The sequence below is a fragment of the Apodemus sylvaticus genome, chromosome 1 (assembly GCF_947179515.1).
Source record: "Apodemus sylvaticus chromosome 1, mApoSyl1.1, whole genome shotgun sequence".
NCBI lineage: Eukaryota > Metazoa > Chordata > Mammalia > Rodentia > Muridae > Apodemus > Apodemus sylvaticus.
The window spans coordinates 178,687,237-178,701,185 of NC_067472.1; the positions used below are offsets into that span (position 1 = coordinate 178,687,237).

Genomic DNA, 13,949 nt, shown 5'->3' on the forward strand with positions numbered 1-13,949 from the left:
GTCACTGTGGGGATGTGCTTTAAGACCCTCATCCTAGCTGCCTGGAAGCCAGTCTTCTCCTGCTTGCCTTCAGAACAACGTGTAGAACTCTCAGCAATTCCAGAACCATGCCTGCCTGGACACTGCCATGTTTCCTGTTATGATGATAATGGACTGAACCTCAGAACCTGTAAGCTAGCCCCAATTAAATGTTGTCCTTTGTAAGGGCTACTTTAGTCATTGTGTCTCTTCACAGCAATAGAAACCCTAAGATAGAAGTTTGTACCAGGAGTGGGGTATCCAAGGCAACTTCAGCTTTCCAGCTTCTTGTTCCAATGTCTGGGATCCACATATGATCTTCTGGGCTCCTCCAAAGAGCTTGGATCACATCTCTAGCTCTGCCCTCTGTAGCACTCTAGGCTCTGGTTGACTCCACTCCACTGCTGCAGCTGTCCATCATCTGGATTTCAGATAAGAGGTTTCAAGTAGGGTGTGTGTGTGTGGGGGGGGGTGTGTGTGTGAATGCTTATAAAGCCAGTGCTCAGGAGAATGAAAGATGATTTTCATGAGTTCAAGGCCAGCTTGGAGTACATAGCTCTCGATCAGACTGAGCTATAATGTGAGGCCACATCTAAAGCAAAAAACAAAAAGATGGGCTGGAGAGATGTTTCAGTGATTCAGAGAACTCTCTGCTCTGTCAGCAGACCAGGTTTCAGTTCTTAGCACCCACACAGGAGATCACAACTGTTACTCCAGTTCCAAGAGATCTGACGCCCTCTTCTGGTCCCTGAAGGCACTGCACACACATGGTACACCTACATTCAGGCAAAACACTCATACATGTGATAAATAAATTGATAGATAAAAGTACAATTTAAAACCAAGCAAACAGTGGCTGGCGAGATGGATCAGTGCTTACGAGTGCTTACTGTGTTTGTAGGGGTCTGGGAGTTCGATTCCCGGCATCCAAGTTGTGTGGCTCACAGTTACTTGTAACTTCAGCTCCAGGTGAATCTAACACCCTCTTCTAGTCACTGCCCCGAGTCACTGCACTCAGTGCACAAACACACAGACATATACATATTATGTAACTGAAAAATAAATCTAAAAGAAAAATATATTACAAAATTCCCCCTAGTCTTATTTTTATGGAAATAAAGGAAGTTATAACAATTAAACTTACTGTAAAAAATGTCTAATGGGTCATATTAGTATTAACATGTCCAATATTTGAGTGATTGAATCATTAGATCAATGTAAACATGAGTCTGACTTAACTTTGAACTGTTGCAGTCAACTCTGCTTCTATTAATGTGTGTTCATTTACATATGTGCATCATGCTAATGCTATCCAATGCTTCATATGAATAGCTCTCACCACGTATGAGGCAGGGGCCTCACAGTAACACTGTTGTCCTCTCCGCTCCAGAGGGCACAGAGGTTAAGGGATTTGCATACGATCACACTTCTATGTAAGACAGTGCTTCTCAATCTGGGGATCCCCATCCCTTTCAGGGGTTGAAGGACCCTTTCACCAGAGTGACCTAAGACCATTGGAAAACATAGATATTTATATTACGATTCATAACAGTAGCAAAATTACAGTTATGAAGTAGTAACAAAGTAATTTTATTGTCAGGGTTCTCCACAACAGGAGGAACTGTTAAAGGATCACTGTGACCACGGTGACAGAAGGTTGAGAGTTGCTGACTTAAGGGTTGGAACGTTTTTGACCCTGGGCCATAGCACTTTGGCAATCCATGTGGTTAGTCCCAGTAGTTGTCAAGTGGCTAGACAACAGGATCTTCTACTTCTCAAGTCCTCTGAAGGAGATTTGAATATACTGCTGGATTATAAGTTCTTTGGCTTTCTAGAATATATTTGAACATTAGCAAGGCACAAATATACACAGGACATTTTCCTTTACTAGGATGGCTTGAGTCTTTGTGACTTGCAAGGAAACAACCTAGATTTCTTCAACCTGGAGGCCGAGTATTCCCTGGGTTCTCACGTCCTTATACTGAGTGTTTCCCATTGCTGATAGTAACAAAAGGTTCTCCTGGGCTGAGTTTCGGCTTAGCGGTAGAGGAGTGTTAGCCTGTATGTGCGCATGCCCAGTGTTCAGTGCCCTACCCCCATCTAAATCATTGTTGGGCTCACTTGGTCGACCCTCCCCTACTGGGGGGTCTTGCATCAGCGAGTGACCTTATGCTCTGCCCATCACAGGCCTCTAAGCAAAGCCAAACCCTCCTCATCTTTTAAGCTTCCTCTGACACATTAGATCAGGTCTGGCTCCTTCTTACAATCTCCCCCAGCATCTTGGACTTCTTTCCTTAAGTGTTCATGAAAATGGGGCTCGAATCATGTCTTGGTGGTTCTCAGGGTAAGCTCCCTGTGGGCAGGGATGGCAGGCGTGTTTGTCTTCTTCATTGCTGACTTAGTCCATGCTTTAGAACTTACCACATGTGTAAAAAGGAAAAGAACTACAGGCCACCAGCTAAAGACGAAATCTCAAGACTCCTGGGCATTGACTGCTGGCCATGGAAGGCTTGCCTAGACACAACACAGAAGGCAGCTGGCAGGGTGGCTGGCAAAAAAGAGGCTAACTCAATATACATATGACATGCAAGGATATTTTTGTTTTCTATAGCTTTTATATGATTAGAAAATATTAAGGATAAAATCATGATCTTTGTGAGAAACAATGCACAGTTCATCTTTGATAGTGTTAAAAGTCTTCAAAAAATGGCTCTTAATACAGAGATCCAAAACTAAAGAAACGTACTGGTTTTGAGACATTAGCTCCCAAAGTGTGCATGAAGTTATCAGGGGTCGTTCTCTGTGGTTGCCTTTCTTTTTCTTTTCTTTTCTTTTCTTTTCTTTTCTTTTCTTTCCTTTCCTTTCCTTTCCTTTCCTTTCCTTTCCTTTTTCCTTTCCTTTCCTTTCCTTTCCTTTCCTTTCCTTTTCTTTTTTTCTTTTTGCAGGTATTCTCATCTCTCAGGGATTCCTCGAAGTCTTACATGGAGAGCTGCTCTCCAGGTCTTAGAGATGAAGAAACATTTCCTTTTTGAAAGCCAGAGAGTTTTCAATGATAAGCATTGCTAAAGAGGAAGCAATCAAACCTATCAGGCAGGCTCTGCCCTCCACCCAGAACGCTGCTTCCCGTTTTTTTCAAAAGACAAAAGCAAATAACAAAACAAGCCCCGCCCCCAAACAACAAACAAACAAACAAAGCATTTTGATCCTCTAATGAACTATTTGGGAGAACCAGGCTGGACTCCTTGTCACTTTTTGTTTGCTTGTTTGTTTTTTTCAGACAGGGTTTCTCTGTATAGTCCTGGCTGTTCTGGAACTCCCTCCGTAGACCAGGCTGCCCTTGAACTCAGAAATCTGCCTGCCTCTGCCTCCCAATTGCTGGGATTAAAGGCGTGTGCCACCACCTCCAAGCTACTTGTCACTTTTTAAGAGAGCACCTCATGTCCTTCATACACTCTCACGGAGGTGGAGGTGAGCGTACTTTGGAAATCATGATTTGTCCGGGAGCCACAGTCCGCTGTTCTCAAGAGTGTGACAAGTGCTAACATTGGACAGTTTTTCCTTAACGTGCTTTTGTCAAGATAAAGTTTGCATGCCTCAGGTCTTTGAGGCCTAAACAAACAAAAAACCCACCCCAAATCAATAACTCAAAAATCCACCCAAGAAAAATGTCATTTCCCTATGGCAGGTGAAGCTCTCATAACTCTGATAGAACTTTTCTTGCCACGGGTCACTCCCACAGCTCTGGGCCGACGCCTGCCACCTCGGGCAGCCTAAGGGGGAAACCTTGGAGCGCGCCTCTAGCAATCGCCGGTGCTGCCACGCCCACCACGCCCGCCCCGCCGCGCACCCGCCTCTCGCCGTCACACGGCCTGTGATTGGCTGGTGGCGCCGCCCGTCTCTAGAGGCCAGCGCGTTGTTCTCCGAGCGGCGCTTCTATTGGTCACGGCGGCAGCGGCAGCGCGCGGACCCAAGAGGAGGGGAAAGCCGGTGGCCGCGGTGGCGGAACGGGCGGAGGCTGCCGGTTTCGTAACCGTCGCTCCTCCTCGCCGACTCTCGGGCTGCGAGGCCTGGGTCGGGCCGCGCCGCGCGGGGCCGCTCGGAGTGGAGGAGTGGAGGCCGTCTGTGGGCGGGCGGGACGGCCGGAGGCGCAGGTAAGGAGGCCGCGGGTTTTAGCTCGGAGGGGTTGAGGGAGGAGGCCGCGGGCAAGCCCGCCGCTCGCGTAGGCGCCGGCCCGGCCCAAGGAGACCCGGCCCTGCCCGATTCGGCAGGTTGGCCCGGAAGGCCCCTGGCGGCTTGGCGGCGCGGGCGGGGGCCCGGAGCGGCGTCTGATGCAACCTGCGGGCAACACCCGGCGGGGCTGAGCTCATCCCTGGCCGCGGCCCAGCGCCGCCGCGCGTGGCTCCGACCCCCGCGCTCCCCCGGGCGCCCCCTCACCACTGTCGGGGAAGGGATGGAGTACCAGGTGCCCCTCCAGAACCTGTCCCCCCGGCGACGAGCAGCGCGACAAGCCTGGCGCGCATTGGCCCCTGGGGATGGAGGGTGTTCCCAGAATAGAAGGTGGACCGAATCTTACTTTGGAGCCACCTAGGACTCTTCCAGTCGCTTGGTCTGGGGGAGGAGGGCCCGGGTCCTATTTGGAGTTAATAACCTAGTGGTCATCCGGGGAAGGCACTCGAGTTTTTTTACACACGCAACGTTGCAAGAGGGAGATTTTCGTTTGTTGTTTTTGGACGCGGCCGTGTGTCCTGCAAGTTCACTGGGAGGGGGAGGACATCCTAGATGATCGCGCACCAGTTCACTAGACGCAGAAGGTCAAGCCATGAAGCCTTTCCTTAGCTCGCCGGGAGGGAGCTCGGGAAAAGAGCCAGCGGAGGTATCCAGGTGGAGAAGTTGGGCATGAGTGTGTGAGGAGTTTTTTCTCTTTCCAAGTGTGCTTGTGTATTTCTGGTCTTCTTGATTGGCATGCTTAGTTTTGCTCTTCTTTCTTTCTTTCTTTCTTTCTTTCTTTCTTTCTTTCTTTCTTTCTTTCTTTCTTTCTTTCTCTCTCTCTCTCTCTCTCTCTCTCTCTCTCTCTCTCTCTCTCTTTCTTTCGTGTTTATTTCTGTTTATTTCTGTGTAAACTGCATCATAAGATGTATCGAATTTAGAAAGGTTTCAACCTTTGTGGGTTGCACCACAGCTGGGGGTTGTGTCTCTTGAGTTTCCACCCACTTGAATCCTTATTTGAATATATTATCATTGAATGCAGACCTGTCTCACAGAGGGAATTTTGAAATAAAGTACTGTAAAGTCTTTCTTTACTGAGAAATTCTACATAGAATTCAGAGTATGTTAGGCAAGCCCCCCCCCCCCCCACCTCTTGAGCCACATCTCCAGCCTTCAAAGCACTCTAAGGTCTGTTCTGCTGTTGCCACTTGTGTAGTAGTTATGATAAGCTAGCTATCCCTGCGGTTATTTCCCTGTTCCTGAAAAACTGTAAACAATGACAGGATGCTACTGAGTTGTAGAAAAATTTGAGCCTGTTTCCTGAGTCTGATGGGCATGCTTGACTGACTCAGTTATTTTTATGACCTATCAGAAACAAATAGGTGGGAGCAGCTGTCGCCCGTCCCCCTCCCCCTCCCCCAATATCCTTTAAATTCTCACAACATGTCCATGATTGCCAGCCCAGCTCTGTGATCTTGGAGAGGTGCTTTCATCCCTAGTGGATTAAATGCTCCCTGGGAAAGTCCCTGGGAACATTCCCTCCAGAGATCATGGGAAGGAGACACAGGAGCTGGTCAAAAGTTGCCTCAGTCACAGTAATGAGTACTGTAGCAATTTTAGGTTTCCCTCAGAGGGGCGGTTGCATAGGTTCTTACAGGAGCAAGTTTATTGGTCCTCTCCCTATTCCCTTGCCCTGCCCTGCCCTGCCGTTAAAGTGGGGGAGAAAACCTGAATAGGAACGCCTAATAAGTGTATATTTATAAACAATGAATTTGTTTTGAATGTGCTAAATAGTACTATATTTAGGTTTAAAGGATAACATTCAAGCAAACATACGAATATTTAAAAGATAACATCCAACCAAGCATATGTTTTCTTCACAACTTAGTGGACAACTTACACTGAACTCAGGTCTCTTCTCTTTTGTGGACCCTGCCTCCAACAGTCTCCAGGGAGCTGGAGTTGCCAAAGAAACTGGGGGAGCAGATTGGATAAAAAAAAGAAAGAAAAGAGAAAACAGAGAGCATTTAGAATGCATTAGGTAGTGGTCTGGAACATAAAGGAGCAGAACTTGTAGAGAGAGTTAGGACCTTGGGCTTGATCCTGTAGTCTGGAGTCACAGACATTTATTTTTAGTAGGAAGATGTGACATAGTTAGGTTTGAATGGAAGACTGCTTGACCTGCAGGTAGCAACTTCTTTGGGGGCTCAAATGACTGACCCTTTTACAGGGGGTCACCTAAGACCATCTGAAAATACAGATATTACAATTCATAACCATAGCAAAATTATGAAGTAGCAGTGAAAATAACTGTGGCTGGGGGTCACCAGAGCATGAGGAACCTGTATTAAAGGGTCACACACTGAGAAGGTTAAGAACTATTGCTCTAGATAGTCTAGATAGTGGGTGGTTGGAGGGAGCTCAGGTTGCTACACCTGAGAGTTGGGCCCCTGGGAGATGATGTCAGCCTGAGGTAATTTCTGTGGCATTAGGAAGCACAATAGATGTGCAGTATTTTTGTTTGTAAATCTGAAGACTGAACTTTCATTAAGGAAATTGAATGAATATTTTATTTTGAGAGGCTAATGGAGAGATACGTGGTTTTATCTAGGTTTAAGGAAAAAGCAACAAACCAGGAAAGTTCTATACAGGTTTATTGTTCCAAGTAAAAATTTAGAAAAGTTCTATTTTATTTTACTGTTCTAATATTCCAGAGTTTCATTGTTTTATTCTTTTAAATGAACATTATTACTTTAGTTAAGAAATTTGCACTTGAAAACGTCTGTTACTCATTTCATTTAGTCTCACATTCGTAAAATCCATTGTTTATATGTAGCCATGGTTCTCCATTGTGTCTTTGAAATCATTTTGGGGGCGCCCCTAAAACAAGACTAAAAGCTCACACCTAAAACTTGTTCTTCAGACTGGCAGCCTGAGAGGTGGGACTTGTAAACATGGCTGGTGTTGGTTCAGGGACCACTGTGAGGATAGCTGCCCTCAGCTTCCCTGTGCTCAGGGGGGTTGACAGCAGAAGGACAAAGGCGCCACCCTGCTTCCTGTAGACTGAACTTTGGAGTACATTAGTCCAGCTAGGAACAGACTTTGATTTAGAGTAACTATCCAGATATTAAATGTCAGATTGCTTTGTTGTAGAACTCAGCAAATGTTTGTGGAAAGGAACAAAAGCATAAAGGACAAGTGTCTTTGTTCAGTGCAAAACCAAAATTGTTCTCTTTGAAGCCTGTTAACTCCTTGATCCTCCCTCTCCTCTGTCTCTCCATCTTTCTTTTATAGACAGGGTCTCTCTACATAGCCCTGGTTATCTTGGAACTGGATATGTAGATCAGGCTAGCCTCAAACTCACAGAGATCCACCTGACTCTAAAGCCTGACTCTCAAGGATAGCTTTAAAGGCATGCACCACTATATCCAGCCTACTTTAAAAAAAAAAATCATGAATTATTTTTTGCTCTCCAGTTTTTTCTTGCAAGTTTATAGGCTCAGTAAACAATACTCTTGGTTTTCTAGCCAAAAGGTTCATTCAAAACCTATCCTTTGTTTTGGTTATTGACTTAGCAAAGTTAGTTAGAACCTTACCCCATTCTTGTGTCTTTCAAAAACAGGGAGAACATCCTGAATTTGGAGCCCGTTGAAAGGTGTTTGACTAGAGTTTGTGGTAGTTTGTTAGTTGGGGCATCATATCATTTCCACATCCCTCCTGTACAGATGGCGTTGAAGCTCACAGGACGGAAGGGTATGTCTAAGTTTTGGTAAACTGAGGGAGCCAGTGCCAGGGAAAATTGATCTTCTAGTCTGTACTTTTTTGGATCGTTGCTATCTTAGAGTTTGGCTAAACTGACTGTAGAGATTAGTTTTGAAGAATAAGAATACAAGAAAATAGGCAACTAAGATGAACATGATTTTGAAGGCAATCCCAGGAGGAGTATTGAGTTATACAAGTCCTTAAAATTGGTTACACACAGTATACCAACTTGATAAGCTCTAGTGTTAAATGGCAGTCTCGGTGGCTTAAATTAATATTGAATAGCCAACTCTTATTTTTTAATTAATTTGTTTACTTTATTTTGAACAACCACCTTTTAAGTGGGAGAAAAATTAGGCCACACAATCATTTTCAAGGGAAGTTGTGAAATATCCATTGTAAGTGTAACTCAGAGTCCATATTCATCATGGCTTGGGAGGAAGTTTTCTGTCTTCCTTTAGTGCTGGAGCAAGAACAGATGACCCACTAGCTCAGGGCTGGCTGAGTGGCTTTTAAAACAATTCAAAGTAATGATATATGGATATTTAAAAGCAAAGATTAATAGTAATAAATAATAAAAAAATCCAACTTAATAACCATGCTTGAAGAAAGGCTTGGCCAAAGCTTGTGTTGTCCAAAGCTGTTGATGTTTACTGACTGAACTTCTCTTAATAACCTTGGGTGTGCTCATCGGGGGCATTTTCCTAACTCTAGCTAACTTCCCTAATTTTGTCCACTGAGGTCATTTTAGCAGTTCTGGGAAAAGAGAAGAGAATAGTTTCATGGTTCGTAACAATACTTTCAACTTTTCTAAGGATGCTGCATCTCCTAGGGAGACACAGTTGATTTAGCTGTTTAGATGGTGGTAGGTTACTAAAATGTAAAAATACATATCAACTGATCAACTCAAAGTAATCCACAAGCAAGGTGGTGGTGGCCCACGCCTTTAATCCCAGCATTCAGAAGGTAGAGGTAGGGGAGTCTGAGTTGGAGGCCAGCTTGCTCTATAGAGTGAGTTCCAGGACTGGCAGAGCTAAACAGAGAAACCCTGTCTTTAAAAACAAAAACAAAAAAACCATAATAAGTGAAGGCATTGCTAATTCATCCTGGGAATATTGAATAAGGAACTCGCCAGGATCTTAGCTGCATCCAGACCCTCATGGGTTCTGCAGACTGAGTGTTCTGATCCAGCATTCTGACCTGACTTGAAACGCACTCCCCACACCCCGCAAATGCAGGCGTCTATTCTACAATGATTGGACTTGTTTTCCATGCTTACCCTAAAAAGCTCAGATTTTCCCTGGCAGATTGTCCAGGGATATTAACTCACATATGCTGCCTAGTATTTCCTGCTATGCTTTGGGTTTTTCATCCCCTTTTTGATAGTTACAGGTGGACTGGTCTTCAGCTTATGATGCTTCTGAACCAACTTACCTTTTGAAGTTTGGAAACTTAGGTAATATTTGCAGTTGCTCCTGTCAGCAAAACTGTGTTATGTCCATGCAAGTTTAATCTGACTTGATACTGTCATTTCAAATATTTTAATGCAACTTATTTTCTAACTAGGTACATGTGAAGATTTTTTGGCAGTTGTGTGTGGCCTCCTCGGATCACATTGCTCTGATTTCTACCTGTTCTGTGTCTGAAAAGGAACGTGCCCAAATGAGCAAGCTGTCGCAGCCAGCCACTACTCCAGGAGTGAATGGAATAAGTGTCATTCATACTCAGGCACATGCCAGCGGCTTACAGCAAGTTCCTCAGCTGGTGCCCGCTGGGCCTGGGGGAGGAGGCAAAGCCGTGCCTCCAAGCAAGCAAAGCAAGAAGAGCTCACCCATGGATCGAAATAGCGATGAATACCGCCAGCGCAGAGAGCGGAACAATATGGCCGTGAAAAAGAGCCGGTTAAAGAGCAAGCAGAAAGCTCAAGATACACTGCAGAGGGTAAACCAGCTTAAGGAAGAGAACGAACGGTTGGAAGCCAAAATTAAGTTGCTGACAAAGGAATTAAGTGTACTGAAAGATTTGTTTCTTGAGCATGCACACAGCCTCGCAGACAACGTGCAGCCCATCAGCACGGAAACTACGACTACAAATTCTGATAACACAGGGCAGTAGATCTCCTTCCAGGCTCCACGACTTTGTGACTTGAGTATGAGAGGTGTGACCACCCTGCACCCCTTGGTTCAGTGGCTGAACTCAGTCTTGTTCCATTGGAGGTTATTTTCTAGGCTCAGCACTGAACAGCTGATTAGCCATGTAATTTATCTGGTCTTAAATGATAATGGATTTTTGAAGCACTAAAAGGAAACTTAGGGTTTCTGGTTAAAACAAAATTCCTGGACTTTAATATTCTTAATAAATCCTCACTTCCCCAGAAATGCTTCTTTTGTAGGAATGGGAAAATGGGAAAATGGAAGGTCATAGAGAAGGTACTGGGTTCTGATGGATTAAGAAAAGCTGAATTCCATCTGTGTTCGTCAATTTGTGATTTTATTATAAATTGTGTATGGTAAATTCTAGGGCTACAGAAACCAATCATAATAATTTGGTCCCATTTTATAGATTTATAAACCTGTGTTAGCATAGCCTTGTTTTTTCCTACATACACATTTTTAAAAATGACTTTAAGTAAAGGTAAAGAAATCCTATCAGGTCATGTCAAAGAGGTGGTTAAAAATACAAATTGTGTTTAGGAAGGAAAGAAGTGATTTTGTGCTTTTCCCCTTGTTTTTTTTTTTTTTAAAGAGCATAGACTGCGATTGGACTTTGGGGGCTTCTTCTTACTGGATGGGCATTATCTGTGTCCTAAAAACAGTATCGACTGTATGCTGACACTTTAGTTTCTATGGACGCAAGTAAAGGCAGCATCTGGTTTGGGGGAGAAACCATTTTTTGTCGTCAAATTAGTAAATAAAATGCTGCCTTGGCTTGATGATACAGACCATGGTTTAGAGCACTACTAATCTGTTTGGTTTCTCCTGTGTTTACAAGAACTGCCAATGGGGCCATGATTTTTAAAAGTAAAGTTTTTGTGTGTATGCTTGTATGAAGAGCACCTTTTGGTGTTTGATCTCAACTAAACGATTATTAGAAAAACGAATCAACTTCATGCCATCTCTCAAAAGACTAGTCAAAGAAAACTTGAAAGTATGAGGTTTGAATCTTTAATTTATTTCCTAAATCTTTTTATTTTTCTTTGAGGATTTTTTTTCTACTTTAGTGGGCTATTCTTCCAGACTTCATGTGTTATTGCCTCTATTAGTGTGCTTTTATATTCTGTATAAATTATTTTAGAGTGAAAATGCCGATAAAACTCAGGATATTGACTTTTTTGTTGTGAAACCGAGACGCTGGGTGTCTGTAGGGTCTGCTTGTATCAGTGTTGGATTTAGATCGTCTTCTTGGTGACTCATGGTTTGTGCACAGTTCCAGTGTCAGTTTGTTAGCTCCTGAGATGGTAACTAAACATGGGTCTTATGTATCAAAGTTTGGGTTGCTGGGAATCTTGTTTGAATGTGGTCACTTCTGGCCCTGTGTCCTACCCTGACTTGGTAACCCCATTGTCACTCAGGTTGCTCCCTAGCATGGCAGGAAGTTGCTGACTGTCCTGGGCAGAAGCTGTCAGGGCCCTGGAGCTCAGCAGAGCTGAAGACAGGCGCCGACACTGTTCTTTGGGAGCTAAGGAATGAGTGGGGTTTTAAAAATTAGGGCCCAGCACCAGTTTACCTTGGTTGGAATAGCCATTACTCCTAAAGATTAAGAGATGGTTTGGATAACTAACAAGGGCTCACCCATATAATCCTATTCTTCACCAGCTGATTTGATAATTATGTAATTTAATTGGAGACACGGGTCCCACTTGAACATGTATGTACCTACGTGGAGAGGCAGACTTTGGAAACTCTTTCTGAACACCAGCTTTCACAAATGGATGTTCTTGTGGGATTTGTGGTTACCAATGCTAGGACTTTAAAAAGCTGCAGGGAAGTCAGGTTCAGTGTTTCAGGTCAGAACGTACAAAGGAGTCCCAGCTCTGCTCTTCCCTTTGTGAGTGAGATTGTTAGCACAAGCAAGTAGTTCCACCTTGAACACAGATGTTAGTTGGTGTTTGGACTTTCTTACTCAAGTGGGAATGATGTTTAGCTTGATAGATTTCTCTGTAAAGTTGGGGGAAACTAGGTTTGGGGAGTGGGTAAACTTAAGGCTTTGGAAACCGTAGAGTGACTTTTGAAAGTCTTGTTACTGGGGAAGCTTTAGAGTTTGATCTACTTGTGGACAGGTCAGTGGCTTAGGAGTCAAACTGTAGTGTGGATTAGCCATGTCTCTGTCTCCTGGGATGGCTGCCCTTTGCCCTCTCTGTCTGGCCCTTTGAGTCACAGATGACTTTGGGATCTCAGTAAGGATTTTCCTAAAATATGACTGGGTGTTTGAAATCTGGGTCATGAGGCCATTCAGTTTTTACGGTTCCCAATTTGTAGAACTAGAAGCATGTACAGTTTGATAAGAAAGGGATGCAGCTGCTTTTGATGTTTCTTAACCCCTCCCCCCTTTCCAGGGGAGCTTTGTGCCTGGACTGCCCATGGAGCGCATAGCGTGCTCCTGATGCCTTAGAAGTAGGAAAAGACGCCTGTTTGTGTGACAGGCTGGGGAAGATTCCATTCCACAGCTAATCAGATCTGCCTCAGGAAAAATACTAACTTGTTCTGTTTGTTCCTGGCCTTCAGTTTGTGAGATTACTCTATTTTTTTAAAATATAATTTTATTTCTTTTAACGAATTTAAAAATAAAAAACACCTTTGGAACAACGACTTTTTCTTTGTGGGTTTCTTTATCTTGGGCATGAGCAAGAAGTTCACTTGTAGTTGGCCCCAAAGAGCCTGCAAGGTGCCTCTTGCTGCTGCCCTGGGCTGGAGTGCACAGATGAGGGGTGCTTTGTGCACGTTTGGATTTCCCTGAGTGCATAGGGAAGTGGTTGTCTCTAAACTTGGAGTGCAGCTTGGGTTGATTGTAGCTGTTTGGTCTAACTTAAAACTGCATCCCAGTGTGGGACCAGGATGCGAGGGGCTGCCTCTGTCCTGGTAGTTCCTAGCCTGTGCTTTCCATTTGAGGCTATCCCTAACAGTACATTTTAGAATTTGAATACCATCTTGACTTACATAGGGTATATGCCTGGGTATGGAAGTACACTGGCTGATTTCAGAAATACATCGAAAGTCTAAGAAACTAGTCTGAATTATGTGTTTTGTGGGGTGGGGAAGGAAGGCTGTTTAGATGGCTTTTCTCTGGTCCTGTTAGTCTCTTTGCATTTGGGGAAATAAGGTTCTAATTGTTGCGTAGTTGTGAAAATTGTGTGGCTGAGTATGGTGGTGCACACCTGTAACCCAGCATTACAGAGATGAAGGTTGAGTTTGAGGCCAGCTTAAGACCCTGTCTTAAAAATGAAAAAAGAGTAATTTTTATGGGTGGGGCAGAATAGAATTCCTTTGACTTCATTGTATTTTTTGTTTGTTTTTTAGTTTTAGTGAGATGGTCTCCTTGGCAGTGCTGGCCTTCAACTTGATGTGCAGCCAGGATGACCTTGAGCTTCTGGCCTTCCTGCCTCCATCTCAGGTGCTAGGACTACAGGTGTGTACCACTACGTCTGCTTTTATAGGACACCGGGTCTTGAACCTGGGGCTTTGTGTGTGCTAGGTGAGCACTCTATCAACAGAGCCGAATCTCCTGCTTTAGTTTATTCCTAATAACTTGTATTGGAAAATTTTATACTTACGTTGTGACAAAATCAGGTCTTAATAAAAAATACTTTTAGAATGACCAGTTCTTAAAGTGCTTGCACATGAGTTTGTAACTGTATTTTGTGCATTAAAAAAAAGCCCCAGCCCCTAGACTATCTTTTGCCTCAGTCAGTCCCTCCCTTTGAAGTAGCTGTCAGGTGCTTGCTTCAGACCCTGCCACCCAATCCT

At 44.1% G+C, this 13,949-nt stretch overlaps 1 protein-coding gene across 1 annotated transcript in view; it reads left to right on the forward strand.

Moving 5' to 3' along the window:
* Positions 1 to 12,791, forward strand: part of Cebpg (CCAAT enhancer binding protein gamma) — a 74,446-nt gene extending 61,655 nt beyond the window's left edge. The window contains exons 3-4 of the mRNA XM_052197280.1: positions 3,921 to 4,169; positions 9,553 to 12,791. Coding sequence (XP_052053240.1) covers positions 3,921 to 4,169; positions 9,553 to 10,101 — 798 coding nt within the window. The 3' untranslated portion in view covers positions 10,102 to 12,791. The remainder of the gene's footprint in view (positions 1 to 3,920; positions 4,170 to 9,552) is intronic.
* The last annotated feature ends 1,158 nt before the right edge of the window (positions 12,792 to 13,949 follow it).